Source organism: Phoenix dactylifera, unplaced genomic scaffold (assembly GCF_009389715.1).
Source record: "Phoenix dactylifera cultivar Barhee BC4 unplaced genomic scaffold, palm_55x_up_171113_PBpolish2nd_filt_p 001528F, whole genome shotgun sequence".
Classification (NCBI taxonomy): domain Eukaryota; kingdom Viridiplantae; phylum Streptophyta; class Magnoliopsida; order Arecales; family Arecaceae; genus Phoenix; species Phoenix dactylifera.
The window spans coordinates 60,291-81,810 of record NW_024068837.1 but is presented as its reverse complement, the minus strand read 5'-3'; the positions used below and the strand labels follow the sequence as shown (position 1 = coordinate 81,810).

Sequence of the window (21,520 nt, the reverse complement as noted above, 5' to 3'; positions counted from 1 at the left end):
TGGTATATATATTCGTGGTATCTCTCTTTTTAGGAAACCGCCTGGTTTCTAATTTAAGCGGTTTTGGGTTCACTGTACCGGAGGAATATGCACGCCACAAATGTTTGCCACGTGGCTGTTTATTACTGGGTCTCTTCCCTCGCGCTCCGGGTGACCATTGGAAGCGTTCTCGTGACGCGCTTCAGGGACGGCGCGAGTCGCCAGGGGGCGGCTATCACGTGCCGTCAGGTGGGCTCTCACGTGAGTTGTTGGTGGCCCACGGTTTTGCTTGGTGGCCTTGGAGGTAACGAACGTTACTCTTATTTTAAAAGTAGTGCACTATGGGGAAGGCGAAATTGTATTTGTTTTGATCTTGTGGTTCAAAAATGGCCTCGAGAGTACATTTTATGCTTGCTAGGAGAATTCAAATTGTCTTATAGATGTTATAGTTGTGGAATTCATGCATATATGCTTCTTGTTGTTGTAGACTAGTCCTTTTTTTTTTTTTATCTCTGTTGTATAAGATATCAAAATCCCATGCACTTTTTCATAAATATGATAACAATGGAGAGCTTTTTCTTTGATTAGTGTTTGTTGGATTAGTAGAAGATAGATTCGTGGAAGAACTTTGTTTGTAGAAAAAACACTTAGGAGATAGAGTACCAGTGAGAAATAGAGAGAGATTGGATTGGATTAGGATTAATCCTAGAGAAGTCTATTTATAGACTATTCGAAGACCAAACAGATGTGATGGTTTCAAAGATACGTAATGTTTCGGAAATACCTATCTTTTCGAAAGCCAATATTATCTTCCAAAGAGTCACGACTCTTCTAAAAAAGGCGTCTCATAAAAGGGTATTTTAAAATATTTAAAACAACTAAAGGTTAGGAGATAAGAAAAAATTTAAATCTTTTTTTAAATTAATACTCCAACAGTCCCCCACAAAAGATTTAAATTTTTTAAAAATAATATATTAGAATATTTGGACAACTTGTCTTGTGCAATGGGTGAGGTGTTCCATGGACTTGAACCTCATTTAGTGTTGAAAGTATCTATCTAAAGAAACTATAGTGGATTAGACCTAGAATTAGGTTGTTTGACTCAGACTTCTACTTATCACATACACAATACGGATCAATTGGATCTTTATACGGTTAGCGCCATTTAAAGACCTTGTGCTTAGTACCTTGATTTTTTATGAGACGTTTATTAGGGTTAGCCCAAACTCCTAGTCATGGCCTATATGACACTTCTCATATATGTAAGTCCTCTAAGGATATTTGTGACCTAATACTCTACAAATTTTCTATCTTGGACTTATTAAGAGTATAACTCAATCTTTCCAATACATATTTTTGTCATTGATAAGAGCACTCATCGTAGGGATGAGAGGACATATACTCTGAAAAATGTGCTCTAACATGATCACTGAATCAGCTTCATTTCTACCACATTGAACCTCATTCATTGGATCTCCAATCACAGAGATTGGGTATCTACTGTCGATGACTAAATAGTGGGCTTAAGCCCCATCCCCCTCAATGAATCTAGGACTTCACTCCTAGATAAACCCTTGCTTAAATGATATGCCAAGTTTTTCTTAGACTTGACAAATTCTAGAAAAATGACATTACTCTTTTTGAGTTGTCTATAAATTTATGATGAATTCGGATATGCCAGTTCGTCTTTTTGTCAGTACTCTTTTGATTCGTAAGGTTTTGAGTTAGATTCTAGATTTTGAAATAAATGCAATAAAGAGCAATAATATCAATAAATTAAATAACCATATTAAGAAATATAACAAGTAATGTAACTTTATAATTTTTGCACTTTTTTCAAAGTAGCAATTTATATTTTGAGAACAGCTAATAATATGCACATGATTTCTATACAACTTTTAAAAATGTAGAAGTTTCTGCACATATTTTAAAGATGCAGAAAGTTCTGCACAAAAATTAAAGATTGCAGAAACTAGATTGTACAAAGTTTAATGCTATAGAAAATCTGCAGGGATTTTGAAGCTGCGGTAATTTTCTACACGAATTTTTAATCTACAAAAAAAATTTGCATAGACTTTAAAGTTGCAAAAAAATTCTGCACATATTTTAAATATGCAGAAAATTTCTGTATGATTTTTAAAGTTGCAAAAAATCTGCTATATCAAAACTGCTATATTTGACTAGAAACTGCTATATCATTATTTTATAGAAGTATTATAAAGGAATAATATATTATAATAAAAATAGAAAATTGAAAAGAGCTAGCCTGGATCGAGGCGTGTGATATACACTGCCCTAAGAATGTGATTCGCCCCCACGTGCCGGTATGCTACGATCTCGTCCCCGAAGTACAACAATCCGACTCATCTCGATCCTCCTCTAACAAGCACGATCGCTGGGAGGCTTAATCTGATCGACTCCTTCAGTTGCCCAAAAAAAAAGAAAAAGATAAAAAATAAAAAGTTGACGAGTAGAAGAACTCTGCCTGTGGAAAAAACTCTCAGGAGACAGAGTACCAGTGAGAAAGAGAGAGAGATTGGATTAAATTAGGATTAATCTCGAAAAGAGTCTTTTTATAGCGTCTATCCGAATACCATGAGATGTAATGGTTTCGAAGGTACATAATATTTCAAAAATACTGTATCTTTTCGAAAGCCAACGTTCTCTTCCGAAGAATCACAACTCTTCTGAAAGAGGCATCTCATAAAAGGGTATTTTAAAATATTTAAAACAAATAAAGGTTAGGGGATAAGAAAAAAATTAAATCTTTTTTTAATTAAAACTCCAACAGAAAGAAGCCACACAAGGGAAATGAAGAGATAGTTGGACCAAGAATAGAATGTGTTCTATATCTATGTTGAGTGAGGCATAAGATGCTATATTATTCTCTCAAAAGAGGCTTTATCGAACACATATCTTGTATGAACTGAAATCTTATGGGATGATGCAGTTTAGTTGTTCTTTGTCATTAGATTCATGCTTTCTTTCTCAACCATGTTGCATTTGGATATGCTGGCATCTTTCAATTATAACCAATCAATAAAAGAGAATGCTCGGAAACGTTGAGATTTATTACCAAGCTCTAATCTAATTAGAATTTATTTAGTTTCTTGTTAGTTCTAATAACTTACGGACTCAGGTCCATGCTAAGTTAGTTGTGCATTATGTTCAACATATAAGAGTTTATTTTTCAGTGGAGGATAGTGATGTTTTCGTCTTTGAGTGAGAGATGGTGATGTGTTTATTTTGTAGTGAGAGAGAATGTATAATTCTATAAAGAGAAAGAGAAAGTAACATGAAGAGTTGGAGATTTTTTTTTTTTGATAGGGAGTAGAGGTGCAAATGGGTTAGGCCGGACCGGATCATAAATGTCACCGATCAAACCGAGTTCCTTATTCGAATCCTAATTTTGGATGCAGACCTAACCCAATAGAAGATCGGGTCGGGTCCACAGCTACAATTTTTGACCCAGCGGGTCATTCGGATTGGGTCGGGTCGGATCCACTTGGTCCCAACCCAAAAAAAATTGAGTCCGTTTCGGATCAGTTTCGGACCCCATTTAACTTTAAAAATAAATATGAAATAGATTCAGTATTCATGCACAATGTGTTATAAAAATTTATGTATAATTAACAAATCCGAACCCCACCGAAACCTAAACGAACAAGCCGGTGAATTAGAGTCAATTATGAGATACTCTATCTTGTGGTGCTTGTATGGTAAGCCTAGAAGGAACTTTCAAATTGGTTGCAAAATTATTTTATATTGCAGTGCTGAGATACATCTTTGACTCAACAAACTATTTTCTAACACCAAGTTCAAGCACTGCTTAACTTCACTATTAAAATAATTTTCAATATTTGCACAAATCCCTTGTGTCCCAACCAAATGTTCCTTTCTGGCTCCTGGAAATGAAGTTTTGGGTGTGTTATAAATGACAGTAATTCAAATACAACGATTCATAATATCCATCATTTATAGGGATTTTAAGAGACAAAGGCCTGAAGGATGCCAACGCCCGGGGTGCGAATGTTAATAATGTTGTGGAACTTGCCCACACTGTTTGAAATACCACGTACGAATGTTAATGATGTTTTGGAACTTGCCCACACTATTTGAAATGCCATTCCATACTGGCTATTCCTAGAATGGATTCTCCCAATTGATCTATAGAAAGTGAGCTCTTGATCGTTGTTGTTGAACTTATTCTCTTCTCCAAACATGACACCAATATCTACATAGTTGCAGAAGAATCAGAAGAAAAAGAGTCAACATCTTCCACAATATCTATGAAAATGAAGTGTGCACACATGGCGGGAGAGAGAGAACATACCAGAGGCCATAGAACTCTGAGCATGCTTAGTCCTTAGTAGCCTCCATTTTATAAAAGTAATAAGAAAAATTGTCCAAAATTGTAAGAAAAATCAAAAGGGTCAGGTCATAGAGTAAGAAATCCAAAATTGATCCAAAAATTAAACAGATCAGGTCAGGTTAGAATTTAGTAAACCCAGACCCAACCCAAAAAATAGAACAAGTCTAATTTTAGGACCCGACCCGGCCCCATGGGTCTTTTAAATCGGGTCGGATCAGGTCTGAGCAAGTCGGGCTGGGTCAAGTCATGGGTCAACCTGGCCCATTTGACGCTTTAGTAGGGAGATTTTGCGAGACATCTTTGTGAGAGGGAGTGGAATTCATTGCTTTGGGCTTTATTTTTTTGAAATAAATTTATTTTCCCTCCCAAATATTTTCTTCCACTACATTTGCTTGATTTAGTTGGTGTTTTCTTTGGATCTTGGGCTGGTGTGTTTGATGTACATCGAGTAATGTACCGTGCTATAGGAAAGACCCAAGGAATATTCGTCTAAAGATATACAACTATGGTTGGGCTTGTTTGCAAGTTATAGCTTCTAAGAATGAACATTAACGAAATTAATGTCCCTCCCCACCCCTCCTAATATATATAGAAATATTGATCGGGGCATGAAGTGGTCAAAGAAACATGTATTGTTTCAGGTTATTTGAACTATCCAATATTTTGACAATTTGATGCATAGGCTAGGGGTATGCAAATCATATAATTTTTGGTATCTAAATAGTTTAAATGTAGTAGATTATATCTAACAGCTCGGATCATTAATATGAGATCCTTGTCGTCCTATCTAGTGCTGATCGGATATGAGTGGAGATCTACTCAAGTATAGCCAAATCGACCTCTCTCTCTCTCTCTATGTGTGTGTGTATATACAGAGAAAGATGGAAACTGTGTATAGACTTGCATAGACTTTTCGTAACACCCTTTTCCTTTTCTTTCTTTTTTTTGTTGAGAATATATTAAGAAATCTTGTAGCTGGGCCGTCTTGGCATACTTAAGCCTTTCTTGTGTCATGTTGAGACATAATTTCTGGAAAAAGTATTGCACAAATTAGTGTATGGAAATACTATATGGAAAATATATCAAATAGAATATAGTAATATTGTCATCAGCATATTGTTACTGTATCATGATTTTAAGGACTGGTAAAATATTGCAGCAAATAGGTTATTCATGTTGCCTATCTTAGGCTATACGCTGCACATTCGAACTAGATAAGCGTACAAGGGATAAATGTTTTTTTTGTTTCATTTCAATTCGAAGTTTTTGGTTGCTTGCTTAAAGTTCCCAAGGGAAAGCATCTTGAGTAATTTTTCCAGTTTCAATCATTTATGCAAGAATTCAAATAATATAAGGCATCTGAAAATGATCGAGAATTTTATCGACACATGCCATATGGTGCACATAAACCCAACCATGTGAAACCCAGATGCTATTTGTTTTAGAGGCCCACGCTGATGCAGTTGGCCGGTGTTCATGTGAATGATTTCATTCTTGACAAAGAAAAATAATATATCATGTGATATAGAAGAATCTCCAGACTTGATTTGACAATTTTGGCCACTACAAGTATGGACAAACATAGTCCAAGAGCAACATCCATCATATCTGAAAGCCTAATTGTTAATCAAACTTTTAGGTATCATAACTTGGTTATACAACGTCCGATCGAGATTTTCTTTTTTTTTAAAATCGGATAACTTTTCGAGATCTACTGATATGACGTCCCTCCCTTTATGAGTGGCACCTTTAATGATTTGACTCAAGCATTGGGGCCTGAAACGGCTAGTCAAACCGAATGTTTTTTTTTAAGTAAGACTTTGATTGGATGTATTTTTCAATTCGAGAAGAATCAGGTAAAACGACAAAAGGTAGAGTTAATATAGAAGTCGAAATCTACTTTCTAAAGAATTTTAGCTTTTTTAAGTTTATTTCTATTAATCATGCCTATTTTGTAAAAAGGAATTCTATTAGAACTAGAAGAAAAAAAAATCTAATCCAAATTATGTAAAGGTGGACCTTACCATTATAAATAAAGACTATGCACTTCAATTTTAAATCAATAAATGAGAGCAAGTGAGTCTTAAGCTTTACTTTCACAATTATTCTATTTTCGAGATGGATAAATTGAGGAAATTTTTTTTCCCTCTGATTGGACCATGAAGTTGAGTAGATATGTTTGTTTGCTGGACTCTGGCTAGAACTGTTTCTGATGGTAGCTTCATCATTTCGGGCTTCTTCACACTATTTTGAGGCTTTAAAGGAGAATGTGCATGAGCTGACAAGTACCCTGAGCCCATTATACCTTGCACTGTTAAGACTGCTGGGCTCTGCAGATGCTTGTCTTCACATGGAACCTTCATCTTAATTTGGTAAATGGTGGGAGAACTTCATATAAAGCCAATGAAACAGTAAAACTTCTTCCATGCAGAAACAAATGAAGAACTAACCTCCATTAACACCTAAGATCAAGACTATGGAAGACCAACATATGATCTGCAGGATGTGCCATTGAAGAATTGAGTTAAAAGATAAAGCCATCTGCACTAACTCCTAAGATCACGACAACCTAAGGGAGGAAAAAGAAAACTCATGTTAGTAATTTGTCTTCACAATGGAAACTCTAATTTGGTCTTCCATAGCATCTCATTGAGGTTGACATATCAAAAGAAAAGAATGTGCGAAAGTCTTCAGCGAGGTCATATAAGCAAACATTGTATCAAAATATAGCATAAGGGACATGTAAGAAATAGTTTTGATGAATTAATATAGAAGTTGTACATCAAGAATTCATGATTGTATTTATCAAGTTACATTGCCACACACTATCCTCCCATTAGGCTCAAGCCTAACCCACTTAGGAATGTACATGTGCCTATCATGTTGAAGCCAAGCTAACTTTCTTCTACTTGCCACCTATCACACCTCAATCCATCGATTTGGGCTAAGCACGTAATAGATGACCACACATCTCATTGGGTTTGGCCTCATAAGAGATATGCAAATCCTGCCAAAATTTCTAAATTGCAAAAATAGATTCTCCAAATAAAATTAAACAGGCAATCATAATTCAGAGCATCTCTATAATTTTATCATAATAATTTAAATAATAAAATTTTAATAATGCAAAAATTATTTAGATCGGCCGTCCAAGAATTTTCATTAATTCTATCTTCAAATCACCGTTGGACCAACATAGATTTTTGTTGTATTTAAAATTAAAATTTCAAATAAAAATCCACACACAACTCATGACCCTATTCACAATATTACTTAGCATCTAAAAAAAGACAAGAGGAAAAATAATGAGCAACTGCCCAGTAAATTACCTCTACACCTCTAGTGCATCAAGCATATAATATACAAAGAAATATTTAGATGAATGCAGATGTCATTATTGAGTATATAGTAAATTAAATTTGCAAATTAGGAAGAAGTTTCATAAATGCATGTAGATGATAATCTACTTGATGATTCATAAATTTCAAATATGAAAACTAGGTTTAATACATTTTATTGAGAAAAATATCTTTTTTTAATGAAATTTTTTAATAAAACTATTCATATTTTTGCTCTCTTTTGGTATTTACAACTATGACCATAATTAGGAAGGGACTAGTTCTGAATATATATTTGTCTTAGACCTGAAATAACTAGTTTGTGAGCATATGTTGGCAATGATGAGTCCCACTAGCTAGGCCCAAAATATAGTCAGATTTGAGAATAACCATTAAATCCATTTCCAAACCGGTTTCTCAATCATATAACAAACATAAAACTTTAAATGCCTATGAGCTTCCGAACAAGATTTGACAATTCATTTCATACATTTTCATGATGCAAAATCAACCAATATGTCGCTCTTGATATAGATAAAAAAAATCCAACATCATGCTTAAGTTGAGTGTTTCATGCTCAATCCATATTTAAAATTTTTCTTTATGCAATATAAATACAATATTTAGTTTTAAAGATGAAATTTCTATAAATAATTTTCATGAATTTTATTTTCAAATACTATTATTATGATATTCATTTTTCCAAATACATTCAAAACTAGGCAAAACTATATTTTAAATCAGATGATCATATAAAATGCATGGTAAAAATACTAGGGTGGTAGATATACTTACAAATCTAGATTGACAATATCCAAAAATTAGTCTCGACAAGGCTACGTAGGATCGAAAAATAAGTATGCCGAAGCATTAATTAGCATGATCCTTACAATCCTCTTCTTCCATTACATTAAGGCATATGGAAGGTCTCACTATGTTTGGAGACCCTTTCAGGGCTGTATGACCAACAAAGGAGATGTATATGGATCGAGTTCATGCAGCTTTATTGGCCTTGTTAGCAGGGAAGTGAAGGATTGAGGGAGAGAATAAAAGCAAGGAAGGAGGAAAGGAAGAAAAGTAAACAAAAAGAGATGTTTGGCAACTAGTTTGGTTGGCAGAAAAGAAAAAGATGGAGGAGAAGAAGGAAAGGAAGGGAGGGAGAACAAAGGAAAAATAAAAAAAAGTAAGGGAGGGGGATTCAAGGAAGATGAAGACACTAGGAGGGGGGATACACATTGTCCACACCGCGTGCTTGAGTATCATGATAGAGCTCCTTCCTTGATGCAATTTTGACCCATAAGTTATCCTAATACATCATCAAAAGTCTATTAGCCTCTTTTCTGGATATAAGTATAACAAATTAATTGGCTATATGGATGCGCGAGCATGCCACCAGTTCTTACCAGAAAAGATGGAGAAGTTGTGAGTTTTATCATCTTAAGCCTTCAAAGACTCTCCCTATTAGGATGCTGCCTACTTGTGGAAGGCAACAATTGTAGATTAGGTTACAAACTAAACTACAAGAAATTTAAGTTAACAATAAACTTAATTGATAAATAAAGATAAAATTTCATTGATTGATGATCTAGAGAAAGATCTCCTTCATTATTTTTATAATTTGATACTTATTAGTAGCTCCTCTTAGCTGCCACCATAGATTCTGAAGGATATATCCTGTCCATGGGTTGAAGGCTAGCTCCTCAGCTCCCATGTTAATAGGTCTTTAGCTAGTAGTCGAAGCAATGTCTTGCCCCCAAGCTAGAACTCCTAGGCCGATATGGTTATGTATATCTAAAGTTTGATCTACGCTCTAAAGTCAGCCTAGGGTTGATCAAAAAATCGGTATATGTTTGATTGATCTCATCTGGTGCACTAATATTCATCGATAGGCCATAATGCAAATTTTCAACCTTACCTTATCATAGTTCATATATTTCTAAAAGTTGGACTTCTCTAATATCCTAACACTCCCTTATTGCAAGTCCAGGTTAATCAGTTTGCTACTTGCATGTGAGTCGCCATCCACAGGCTTGATTCACAACCAAAAGACCAACTACAACAATTATAGTGACACGTTTTCGACTTGCTTTGCAAGAATGGCAGAGCAAATCTCCTGATCTCAGCACCATGGCCACTTGGCTTGGGATTGTTTCTACCGAGTCTCGTTGGCTCCCTTCTAGGTAAAACTCTATGATAACATCATACAACTACCATGTTTCCACTAAAAAGATTCCATATGGGATACCTAGTTTTCATGACCATGATGTCTTGGTGGGCTAGAAATAGTCTGCTTACCAAACGCAGTCCTCTGCCCTTGTTGAGCCCTTGGGCTAATTGCTCCCAACAACTCATCTTATGGCAATGGCTATTCATCGGAGACATCACCATTAGAACTATTGGCTTGAAGATAGCCGTATAGTGATACATTATTTCTTTTCCTGGGCAGCATCTTAACCGCTATTCATATCCCACTGGGCATGCTAGAAAATTTGTTGGCCACTTTTCTAGATATATGAGTGCAACAAATTTAGTTTTATGGATGTGCAAACATGCCACCATTCTCATTGGAAAGGATATATAAGAAGTGGGTTCTAGCATCTTGAACTTTTAGGGACTTTTATTGTTAGGATGTTGCCTACTCAATGAAGGCAATGGTGATAGATTCTTCCATGAACTAAGCTCTAGAAAATTTAAGGGAAATATAAAATTAATTGATAAATAAAAATAAAAATATTTATTGATTGATGATCTGCAAAAAAAGTCCCCTTCACTGTTGTTACAATTTGATTTATCTCCTCTTAACTATGGGGACAGGTGTGGTTACTTAGTTTTGACATTTATCTTTAATGGTTTGCACCAGGGGTTACGACACATCGGAGTAACTTTCCTTCCACTAATCATGTATTCTGGGTAGTGTTTCTACCGGGTTTTGTAAATATGGGCTAGTCCACACCACATTCTAAAATACTAGCAAAGGAGGCAATCATGGATAGTATCTACTTTGTAGGTAACTCGGTCACAGTGATCAAATAGATTTAGGGCTAGCACAGTACTGTCGACTGACACCTACTGCTTCGGAATATTTTCAGGCTCATGAGAGGGTTTGGCTTCTTCCAGGCCGCTCATGTCTATCGAAAGGTGAATCGTGCTACTGACTGGTATGCCTCTTATGCTGCGCACTATTTAGAAGAGTTTTTCTAGGAGAGTCTTCAGTCCGTTCCTCCCCCTCTTTGTCAACTACTTCTTTTTGGTCTCTCTAGGTGTACTCATGTGTATTTGGTGTGAGTCACTGTTGTATAAAAAAAGAATTTTTTGCTTACATACCCTCCTAAAATTGATTTTTGTATGTATATTCTCAGTAAACACTTATTTTGTTTGTATACTTTTTTTTTCTTTTTTTTTATTTTTTACATATCTATCTATGCTATCTAATGCCGTTAAGAAATTAGCAGTTTAAAATTGGAATGATAAAAATACCCTTAGTCGGTAAACATGCAAAAAGAAACGTTTATAAAGATATACATGCAAATAGTAATTTTGGAAGGTATTCATGCAATTTCATATATTCAGAAGGGTATATATGCAAAAATTCTTTAATTTTTGCATAAATACCCTTCTAAATATTAGAATTTACATGAATATCCTCCAAATATATATTTACATGCATGCCCTCATGAAACAATATTTTTGTATGAATACCTTTGATAAAGCGATTCAACTAATATGATTAGCCAAAATTATATTTATTTAAATTAAAAATTAATTTAAAATTATGAAAGTATCATTTTATTTTTCAAGTGGGTAATAAGTTAATAGGTCTCACTAAAAACTAATATCTCTAAGAAATTTTTCGATCTCTTTGATCCGCTCCTTCAGTTCTTCGTTCGGAATCAAAACTATTCTTTTGACTCTCTTCTCCACTATAGACAGGCCTTCATTATCTTTTTTGCATGAAGATTGTCAAGTCCTGCCTTTAGCTTTATGAATTATTTAAAGAAAAGTGTTGTAAGAGATTTCCAAATGTATGAGATTTGCGATGTTTAACTTTTAGAGTTGGAAAATTTCCCATGTGTAGACTAGTGGGTGATTTAAAATTACTATGATAAGATAGCCCATACACTATATCTTTTTTCTAGAAAACTGAAGCTCAAAAAAAGGGTGGCTTAAAGTACACAATTTAAAAGGTGACAATTTCTACTATATGGTCGCAGAGATTGTTAATAAGTCTGAAGGGTTTGAAGTTTTTTAATAATTTTGCTTGGGGATAATTGATGTTGTTCTTTTACCCATAAGTATAGCAGTAGTAAAGAAGCTTGATCATTGCAATCTATTATGTGCCTACAAGAGTTTTTCTATATTTTATTACATGTCCTCATATATGCATCTATAATAATAAATATTATAAATAATATTTCGATGAAATAAGATATAGTGGTTGCTACAAATGAATAATGACGGCCAGCTATTGAATGAGGTATTTTCACTCGATTATCGAATAAAGTAGAATAATCCCACGATTAGTGAAAGAATTTTTATAATTCTTTTTATAAAAAGAATAGGGATTATTCTTTTTGTTCAATTTTTACCCATCTCTGTAAGATGGATCAACAACAAGGTCTTATGGTTAATTTGGCCGCTCCTGGAAAGAAGCTAGTGAATTAGACCATGCAATTTCCATATCAATATTTCAGAAGAAAAGCAAGGAGGTGTAGGAATATGACAGAATAATGGTAATCCCATGATTAGTGAAAGAATTTTTATAATTCTTTTTATAATCTAATTATCGAATCAATTTTTTTCTTAAGCAATATTTTAATAGAAAATATTAAGGAGCAAACATAGAACAAATCTGAATGTTAAAATAGGTTAAACTAAAATAAAATTTAAATTTTTTTATGTAAACTCTCCTAAATATATGAAATTATATGAATATCCTTACAAAGTATTATTTGTATACATACCCTTATAAATGTTTTTTTTTACATATTTACCCATTAAGGATATTGCTAATTTCTTCATGGCGTTAGATAGGGCTGCAAATAGGTCGGGTCGACCCGTGACCTGACTCGACCCGACCTGCATAAGACTCGACCCGACTCGAATTTTAGGACTCGCGGGGTCGGGTCATGTCCTAAATTTGGACCCGTTCTATTTTTCGGGTCGGGTCGGGTCATCCAATTTTGACCCGGACCAAGACCCAGGCCTGAGCCAACCCATTTTTTCTTTGGGTCAGTTTTTTATATTATATAGGCATGGACTCGACCCAACCCAATCCGACCTAATTTTCAACCGAGTCGGGTCCGGGTCCAAAATTAGGACCTGAGCAAGAAACCGGGTCGGATTGGGGTCACTCAGGAGCCGACCCGACCCGACCTATTTGCAGCCCTAATGTTAGATGGTGCGGCACATACGCATGAGAAAGAAAAAAATTAAAAGTATGCATGCAAAACAAGAATTTTGTAAGGATATATATATAAATATTAATTTAGGAGGATATTTATGTAAATTTTAATAGTTAGGAGGGTATTTACAGAAAAAAAAAAAAAAAAAGGTGGCGCCGCTCTTCGCCGAGAAGAGATGAAGGCGAGGCGGAGGTCGTGGAGCCCTTAGAGCTCTCTTTCTCCGACCTCCTCCTACACCTCTCCTCCGCTGCTTCCGCTCCCTCTAGGGTTTCTTCCTCCCCAGAGAGCTGGCGAGGCTTGAATCCCTCTCCGCCGCCGTGATGCAAGCCCGAGGTCCGGCGGGGCCCGGCCTCTTAACTGTCAGGGGGATCTGGAGAGGCCCCGCTGGAGCAGGATGCTCACGCTCCTTGACAACAATGATCGCGCTCGAGTTCTCAAAGGTAAAACTGTTGATTGCATTCTGTTCTACCTTTTGATTCATCATAATTATGATAAGATGTTATCATCATTCTAGGATTCTGAAATCGATCTCGGTGTATTAAAAAAAAAATATTGATAAGTTTTTGTGGTGGAGTTTACGGAAAATCTTATTGGTTTATAATTAGTTTATCTTTCTGAGATTTTATGAAGAATTTAATCGAATCCTGCTATAGAATCATTGAAATGCTGTAGTTGTAGATGCGGTACATGATAATGGTGGGAATTTGTTGGGGTTTACGGTTTATTGGTCAGGGACAGACAAGGATTGAAGTAAGGGTAGGGAAAAGGAGGGGAGAAGAAAGATAAGGGATTTCAAAATTTTAAAGCACTCGCAGTTCCATTATAGTCGATCTTTTAATTTTCTTTGGGGGTTGATAAGTCTAATAGTCCTTCATCTCGTATTACATTACATTGTCATCTTTTTTCAATAAGATGTGCTTGGCTATGGAGTATAGCACTAAGTTAGACGCCATATAAGGATTAAGCAGACTTTAGCAATTGAGTGTCAAGATAAGATCTACCTTGTAAGGATTGTTATCGAATTCCTTCCTACAAAAAATTATGTCAGGAGGGGCCTTCCATAAACTTTAAAGGTCAGTTGGCATAAAGGAAGTTCTAAATCCATGCAGCTTGGGAGATCCCCTCTGAAATTTATTTGAACATGTAGAGAGTGCCAAAAAAAAAGATGACGACATTTTTTAACATAGGAAATTGTATGTATGTGTAAGACGTTATAAGCTAATGAGTTAAATTGTAATGTAATCTAAGGTACGCCGTACCGGTACCGGTAGGCATACCGGTCGCCTACCGGACCGGTATGGTTCCGGTTCCAACTAGTTTGAACTGATACTGAATTGGTACTGAAAGAGCTAAGCGCACACGTGGAAAAAAGCCGTGTGCACGCGTCCGCGTGCGCCCGATGTTAAATGCCACTTGTGGCATTAAATCTCCTGCCGCCCAATGCGGGCACGGTTTCTAGCGAGGAAAACCGTGCAGGCGCCCTGCCCCGCCCGCAGGCCGATGCGAACCAGCCCGGTTCGCACCGGTACGCCGCGGGAAGCTATAAGGGCCGGAACCGTTTTCCACGGATGAACTGTACCGATTGGCACCAGTACCGGTACGGTACGTGCTGAACCTGCCGGTACGGACCGGTTCAGCAAACCATGGTGCAATCCCATATTGGTGCATAAACATCATATAATTTTATTCCTCGATTAGGTGCATAAGCTTCCCAGCATGCTTAGCTTATAGTGGGATTCATATAGTGAGTTACTCTTTGGGGAAAAGGTAAAATACTAGAGCATCCAATATTCCAACTATATTTTGAAATTTTATTGATGAGGGGTAGAGGTGGCATTAATCATTTCTTTGCATGTTTATAACTGAATCAAAACTAATGGTCATTCATAATATCCCATTCATTAGTGTAAGGAATTAGGGTTAAATGTCTAAGAACTCTTCTTTGTTTAGCATATCCTAACTATTGGTGGGCTTACTCCATGACTCTAGTGTCAAAAACAATTGACTGAAAAGATTAAATAAATTACTTTCTTTGGTAGGTTATCATTCATAGGTGGTCTACTTTTATGTAGTAACTTACTGTTATTTCTTTTTAACATCAATCTCCCTGAAGCAAGAATAACTTGTGCTTGAGGTTGTTTGGTCAGTACAACCTTATCCACAAACAATCTTTTTGTTTGACTGCAATGTGGGGATCCATGTCACTGTCCAGGTAAATTAATACTTAGACTTAATTTGACATTTTTTAAGACTGTTTTCTCGTGTTTCTTGACACTTGGTTCACTGTAGGTGCCAATAGTTCATGTGCTGTAATATGTAACATGACATAACCCAACATAGGGATATTGTCATGAAAATAAGACTATGAACGCATATTACATTTATTTAGTTTTGATAAAAGAAACAAAGCTAGCAATGATGTTATAGCATTAGTCAAAGATTTTTCTTTCAACAACTGAAATAAAAAAGGAGAAAATTATTATATAAGCTTAGAGCTTGAAATCATGTTCCATTGGACAGATACATTTAAATGACCATAAGCATATAATCCAAAACTATCTGTGTCTTCATGATGAAAAAACCACATATTTCATATGTAATACTTTGTTACATAATTTTTACTAAAATTATTTGGTGCCAACCTGATGTATGAACATCATGGACTCAAACTTGTTGAAGCATTACTATTTGTAATGACTGAGCACTAAAGTCAACTAGCTTCTTGGAGAGCTATTTTGGCATAAAGGATTGGGTATATCCAACAGAGCAATGCTATATGTGGTATATTAGTTTTGTCGTTTATTTTACACAGTTAACATTTTCTTGTCTTATAATCATAAGTTATTTTGGATTAAATGCAGTTGCTCTAAAAAAAAATTACTTCAGACACTTGCTTTAACTTTTATTTGTTAAATTTTGAAGAATAAATGCACAATGATATACAGATATTCTCTCACCAATATTATCATCTTGAATATATATGTAACCATTAAAAAAAAATATGGGTGATGTTTATTTAAGGAGCATAGCTTAGGCAGTGATGTTCCTTTGAAGAATCTAGATAGGAATCTCTCCTCATTTTCCTTCAGTTAAAATATGGATAAGATTCAAGTTTGGGGTTGTCTTCAAGTGATCTTAGCATAAGAGAAAAAGGCAGCTACAGTGAAGAAGATAATCCATCTGTCAATGGATTCCAGGAATTCAATCATCACGGGTTCGAGCAGCTCAGCAAAACTTTTAAGTAGCTTGTCTTCACATGATGGACTTGGACTTTGTGTAGCACAAATCTGTGATAAGGCCATTGGTAGCAGAGAACTGGAACAGAGCATTATAAATATGGAAACTGCAAAGAGGTGCCTTGTTCACTATAATTCGATGTTGGATAACCTTATTCTCAAAGAGAACTATAGAATGAAAGGATCTATAAAGAAAGTGCATTCAATTAAAATTTGTCCTTCAAATTTTCATGAATCTGCTATGTCAGGAAGCATTTTTCCTGTCAGAAAAGGAGCCCTTGGATGAGTTGCTTATAGAGAATAGCTTGATTGAAGATAGGTTCTGCAGAAATTTTTTATCCTGTTTATGGAAGCAATGGCATTATGACTATGGAATCTTTACTATTCTAACAACACCATTATTTACATTCCTTGCCAAACAGATGTTTGTTCTTCTCTAACAGTCCAGAGTGCTCTTCTCCAGATGGGCATACATATCTGCAACTGTTTGACACTAAAAAGAATAATCTCTTTGTGGTGAAATCCCCACCTGAAAGCTTCTTCATTCAGGTAGGGGAAGCAGCTGATATCTTGTCATGTGGTAAGCTTTGCATTACACTTATTCTGTTGGCTGACCTGTTGAAATAGAGGAATTAAGCTGATAGATATTCGCCATCTTCTTGCAGCCAGCTTGGGACAAAACTCTCTCTTATCCTGCATACCTTTTAGATTCTGAAACAAGTAGGAAGTTGTTGTCAAGCTTCGAGACATCTGGGTCTTGTGACCGAAAAAACAAATGCTTCACTGAGCTCCTTCATCACTGAAACTCAGGAACTTCTTGAGCTAATGCAAGAAATCTTCAAAAAATTCCACTATCCTCTCGATTGAGAGATGGGATGACATTTGCAGAATTCTCACGTGAAACCACCAGGCAGCACTATAGTGACAGCGGACCACAGTCTGTTAGCTAATTTGCAAAAATGGGTATTTCTGTAGGTTGTCAACATCTAGTCAATTACAAGTTTATTATTTAATTCAAACATCGGAGAGGAGTTATGATTCTCCGAGGTTACAAAGTGTGCAAAACTATGTTTGTAAACAATCTGCAGTTGTTCAGTGGGAATCAAATATAAAAAGAAAGCGGAAATAGCCCAAGCTAAAACAAGGTATTAGAATACTTAAAATCATGGCTAACATGCAGAGAGGGAAAAAGCATTCCTGGGATTCAGCAATTTCTGCATCACTACATGTCTGCACATTTCCTTCTCCTTCAGAAGCTGGACATCAACTTTTTGTTTACCTTCTACCTTCACCAGTGTTACATATTCCAAATGGCAGTGGTCGAGATTGCTGAGATAAGAATCAGGACTTATTGTTGTGAACCTGGATTCATAAAGAGCATGGCATTTTCTGTCAGTAATTCCTCCTGAAGAAAGCAATCAAGAAATCAATTCACATAAGCAAGAATATTATCTAAAGCTTTACAAACTCACACCTCAAATCCCACCAAAGATGTGCAATAGTTGGTATTGGTGAGCACGGTGCTTGTTGAACCACATTCACTGTCTTTGAGGGACATGCTGGACCTGTCGAGCTTGATTGACCATGGATACTGATATCCATTTGCTGTCAAACCCACATGGGAAGAAGATCGTTGCATCCTAACACCTCTTGGAATGTTTCTTCCTTCCACTGATGGCCTCCGCCTGCTTGTTTGCCTTTCATATGAATCAGTTCGTTGCCTTGGTGCACTCTGTGACCGTGTCTTTGCCCTTGAAGATTCTGTGTTGGCCATGTAATTTGGGTAAAAGGGGTAGTCGAAAGAAGCTTGCGTTGCATCAGGTACAGACAAAGCTGATAAGTACTGGGGGCTGCTTTGTGCTGTGGTGAATGAGAACTCCTCAAAATGTCCACTGTAAACCCTCGGGCTCATATCAGTTATAGCTGATGGAGCAGGTGAGAACTGTTGGTATTGTTCTGCCCTGAAAGGTGGATGACCATTGCCATAATATGCAGAGATCCCATGATCTTTTGCTTCAGTTCGTGTGATGGAATAACTGTTTCTGCTCTTTGTAGTGCCCCTTGACTCGCCGAGATCCATTTCCACAATTTTAACATTCTCATCTGCACCTCTATCCATCTCCTACATGTATGAAGCATGTCTCATAAGCATGGTAAATATAAACCCTACTTGTATAATGTATAGGCTAAAAGCCTAGGATTTTAGATTTCCTCTTCATGTCTAAACTTGGTTATATAGTTTGCATAATCCAAGTGTCTTTTGTTATCTTATAAGATGCATTCAGTAATATTTTTACTGGAAAGTGGGCTTACATATGAATGTCGGGATCTGGGATGCTGTGGTGATCTCCTGTATATGGACTGCCGTTGTGAGATGACTTTGTACTCTTCAGCCATTCGAATCCTCTGGGCACGTGCTCGGGCTTGAGCGGTCACCAGAGCCTGCATGCAGCGGAGGGTAGCTGTAGCTTGCTTCCTTACCAGATGGCCTCTCACCAATGCTTGCAGTTTCACTAGACCTTTCAGCGCACATAAAGCTTTCCTTGCCTGCAGATATAGATTACATTCATCTTCTCTATGTATAACTCAATGGTATCTCATCAAATTTTATTAGCCACATTATTGCCTTCTGTTATATACAATTGTTTCTCCTAAACATAATTTTGTGCCTGAAATCGCAGATCTTAGCCTTTGATTATCTATTTTAGAGCTCAGTTTTCCAGGTGACCCTACTTATTCTTATATTATTGCAAAAGTTCTTTTGTCTATGTCTTCTCGTTCTTTCTTTTACTTTCTTGCAATTCATTCTTAGCCCTATTTTATTACAGAACTTGGAATTATTTTTAAGATATTGAGAAGTCAAATGGCAGTATGAGAAATACTTAGGATTCAGGTTGACATACACATATGCTCTATCTTTTTGACTTTGTTTATATGAATGGTCTCATGTTTTTGATGTTTCAATTTCAATATTCTTAGAAGATGAGAACCAAAATTGCCATCTGTAATTCTGATGTCACTCAGGATGTTATGTATATTTTCATATACTTCTCATAATCAATCTTTTCAAAGTTTAATGATGCTTGATTTTCTGCACAGAAAAACGAAAGACCAGCAATGTGTCAAAGATATGAGAAATACCAGATAAGATCTAAAGGCAGCCTGAATCTTGATTGCAGCAGCCTCCTCAATGTTGCTGGATGTTTTACCGGTGGCAGCGGAGGTTAAACGCATCACATCTGCTGCAGCCTGGGCAGCAGCCATAGCAGCATCTGCTGCTGCAGCCGCTGCCACTGCTACAGCCATTGCGTGCCTCTGCTGATCATTCTCAGCCTCTGGCAGTGCATTAGCAGGTGCACTTACAGTTGGGTCTGGAGATCTTAAACCCTTCCCCGCTGCTGCTGGTCTCCGGAAGCTCCATCTCTTCTTCTCCTTTGGTTTGGGCACTGGGATTGGAGCTGATCGGGCCTCTGTCGGCAGTGGAGATGCTAAGTTATTACCTTTCTTCTTGTCCTCCCTCTTTCCTGTCAAGAAGCTTTTAAGCCATTTTCCTGCCTTCTCCATTGATCCTCCAAAGCATTTTACAGGAAGGAGTTGGGAGCCATTTGCACAGAAAAAGCTACACAAGACAAGGAGGCAAGCATCCATATGGCTCATATAGAAGGTGACTTGTATCTGTTTTTAATCTCTGGTAATTACAAGTTGGTCTTCTTTCTTCCATCAGTTTGACTCCTTTTTCCTTCTCCTCCTTTTGTCTGTGTCACTATATCTCTTTCAGTGGGTTGATCTGGCTTGTTTGTTTGTTAGGACCAGGACCGCAGGAAAAGGAGAGAAAATTATGACCCTGGTAAGCCACTTGCTAGTCTGTGAGATCGATCCAATAATATCTATCGCCTCAATTCCCATCTTTCTTTTTAGAGAAGGGCCAGCCAGCCTTGACTTGTCATGAAGGTAAGTTGTCATGAATGTATTGAAGGAATGGACATGGTTGGTAGGGGAAATATTGTTTTGTGGGTGAATGAACGGGCCAGAGGGCCATGTGGAGGAAACGTGCCGAAGATCCGCAGACAACACTTTTGGGCTGTCGGCATCTCATGTAAAGTTGGCTCCACTGCTAATTTACAGCATCCACTGCACCAGCTTTTAGCTCCTGATCCTAAAAACAAAAATTGTTCAACATCTCACTTTCTTCTAGGAGGGTAGGCAATCATATGTCCTTCCAGCATGATGCAAAAATAGAAATCTACATCCTTGCATTGATGGTTAGAAATGTTTCAATTGGCACATCAATTAGTTGAGTTGATGTTTGATTAACTGCAACCAATCGCACAAATTAACCTTCTGTGAAACCCTTGCCTGTTGGATCTTGGATGATTACTGTGTGTCTGTAAAACTTCAGATTGTGTGGCCAATAAGGAAGGTTCCCCGGCCATTAGGTGGATGGCCTTTCCCTACTAGCTGTATGATGTCGGGCATCTTTATCAAGTTTAATGGAATTTTAAATTACTATGATATCTGGATGGAATTTGTCTGGCCTTACAGATCTTACACTATTTATGGGTTGGAGAAACATGACATTAATTTGTTTTATTGCAGCTATATCCATTGTGCTGTTATGGAAGCAAAAATCAAGGGTTGGATCTGTTGCTAAAGTGGATAAAAAGGCCTATCTGTTAAGTTGTGGGAAAAAAATTCTGTTGGTGATTCCTATCTACAGATTTTAGCATCATCCATTTCCGATGTCGTCAAATCTAAGTGACAATAGTGAGATAAGCAATTAGGGAATAACAGTGTCCCCACAGGAGGATAATTGAAGTGTATGGTGTGTATTATTGCACAATAACTTGTAGTTTAGTTGGCAATCACATGATGCTGCATACATTACTTCCCTTTCTGACCATATGCTTGCATGAGAGGAGCAGCATCCAGGTTCAAGCTCATATGATATTCCATTGGTCTGGAAGTGCTAATATATATGTACAATCTTTAATTAGATATGAGAGAGAGAGAGAGAGGACTTGTCCTACCAAATGATGGTACTGAATTTGAGGTTCACTTGTGCATGTACTTGAATGTTTTATAAGTTTGGATTCCTTCAAGGATAATGTTTACAAGTATGGATTCTTTCAAGCATATGTGGAGGGGATTTGAATCGATTCTTAGCTCTAAAATATAAAGTCATGGGACATGGAT

General features: G+C 36.6%; 1 protein-coding gene and 2 long non-coding RNA genes across 3 annotated transcripts; 2 read left to right on the top strand and 1 right to left on the bottom strand.

Annotated features, from left to right (window-relative positions):
- Positions 1-13,250: 13,250 nt before the first annotated feature.
- LOC120108754 lies at positions 13,251-17,121 on the top strand. Its single transcript, XR_005509981.1, has 3 exons — positions 13,251-13,531; positions 16,113-16,907; positions 16,993-17,121. It is a non-coding gene; the product is annotated as an uncharacterized LOC120108754 (long non-coding RNA).
- A 186-nt stretch (positions 17,122-17,307) lies between these two features.
- On the bottom strand, positions 17,308-20,015 carry LOC103697314 (protein IQ-DOMAIN 14). The gene is made up of 4 exons (XM_008779152.4): positions 19,469-20,015; positions 18,641-18,874; positions 17,802-18,449; positions 17,308-17,689 (listed from the first exon to the last, which is right to left on the bottom strand). Exons 1-4 carry the CDS (start codon positions 19,982-19,984, stop codon positions 17,669-17,671), a joined length of 1,419 nt encoding a protein of 472 aa, XP_008777374.3. The 5' UTR covers positions 19,985-20,015; the 3' UTR covers positions 17,308-17,668.
- On the top strand, positions 18,810-20,784 carry LOC120108753. Its single transcript, XR_005509980.1, has 5 exons — positions 18,810-18,919; positions 19,009-19,050; positions 19,427-19,819; positions 19,915-20,018; positions 20,135-20,784. It is a non-coding gene; the product is annotated as an uncharacterized LOC120108753 (long non-coding RNA).
- Positions 20,785-21,520: the final 736 nt, after the last annotated feature.

Excerpts from the sequence above, each read along its gene's own strand:
- LOC103697314 (XM_008779152.4), bottom strand. The coding sequence starts at position 19,984 with ATGAGCCATATGGATGCTTGCCTCCTTGTCTTGTGTAGCTTTTTCTGT. Across the intron at positions 18,450-18,640 it reads CCAGATCCCGACATTCATAT|GAGATGGATAGAGGTGCAGA; the intron begins GTAAGCCCACTT and ends TCATACATGTAG. Across the intron at positions 17,690-17,801 it reads CATCTTTGGTGGGATTTGAG|GTTCACAACAATAAGTCCTG; the intron begins GTGTGAGTTTGT and ends TTATGAATCCAG.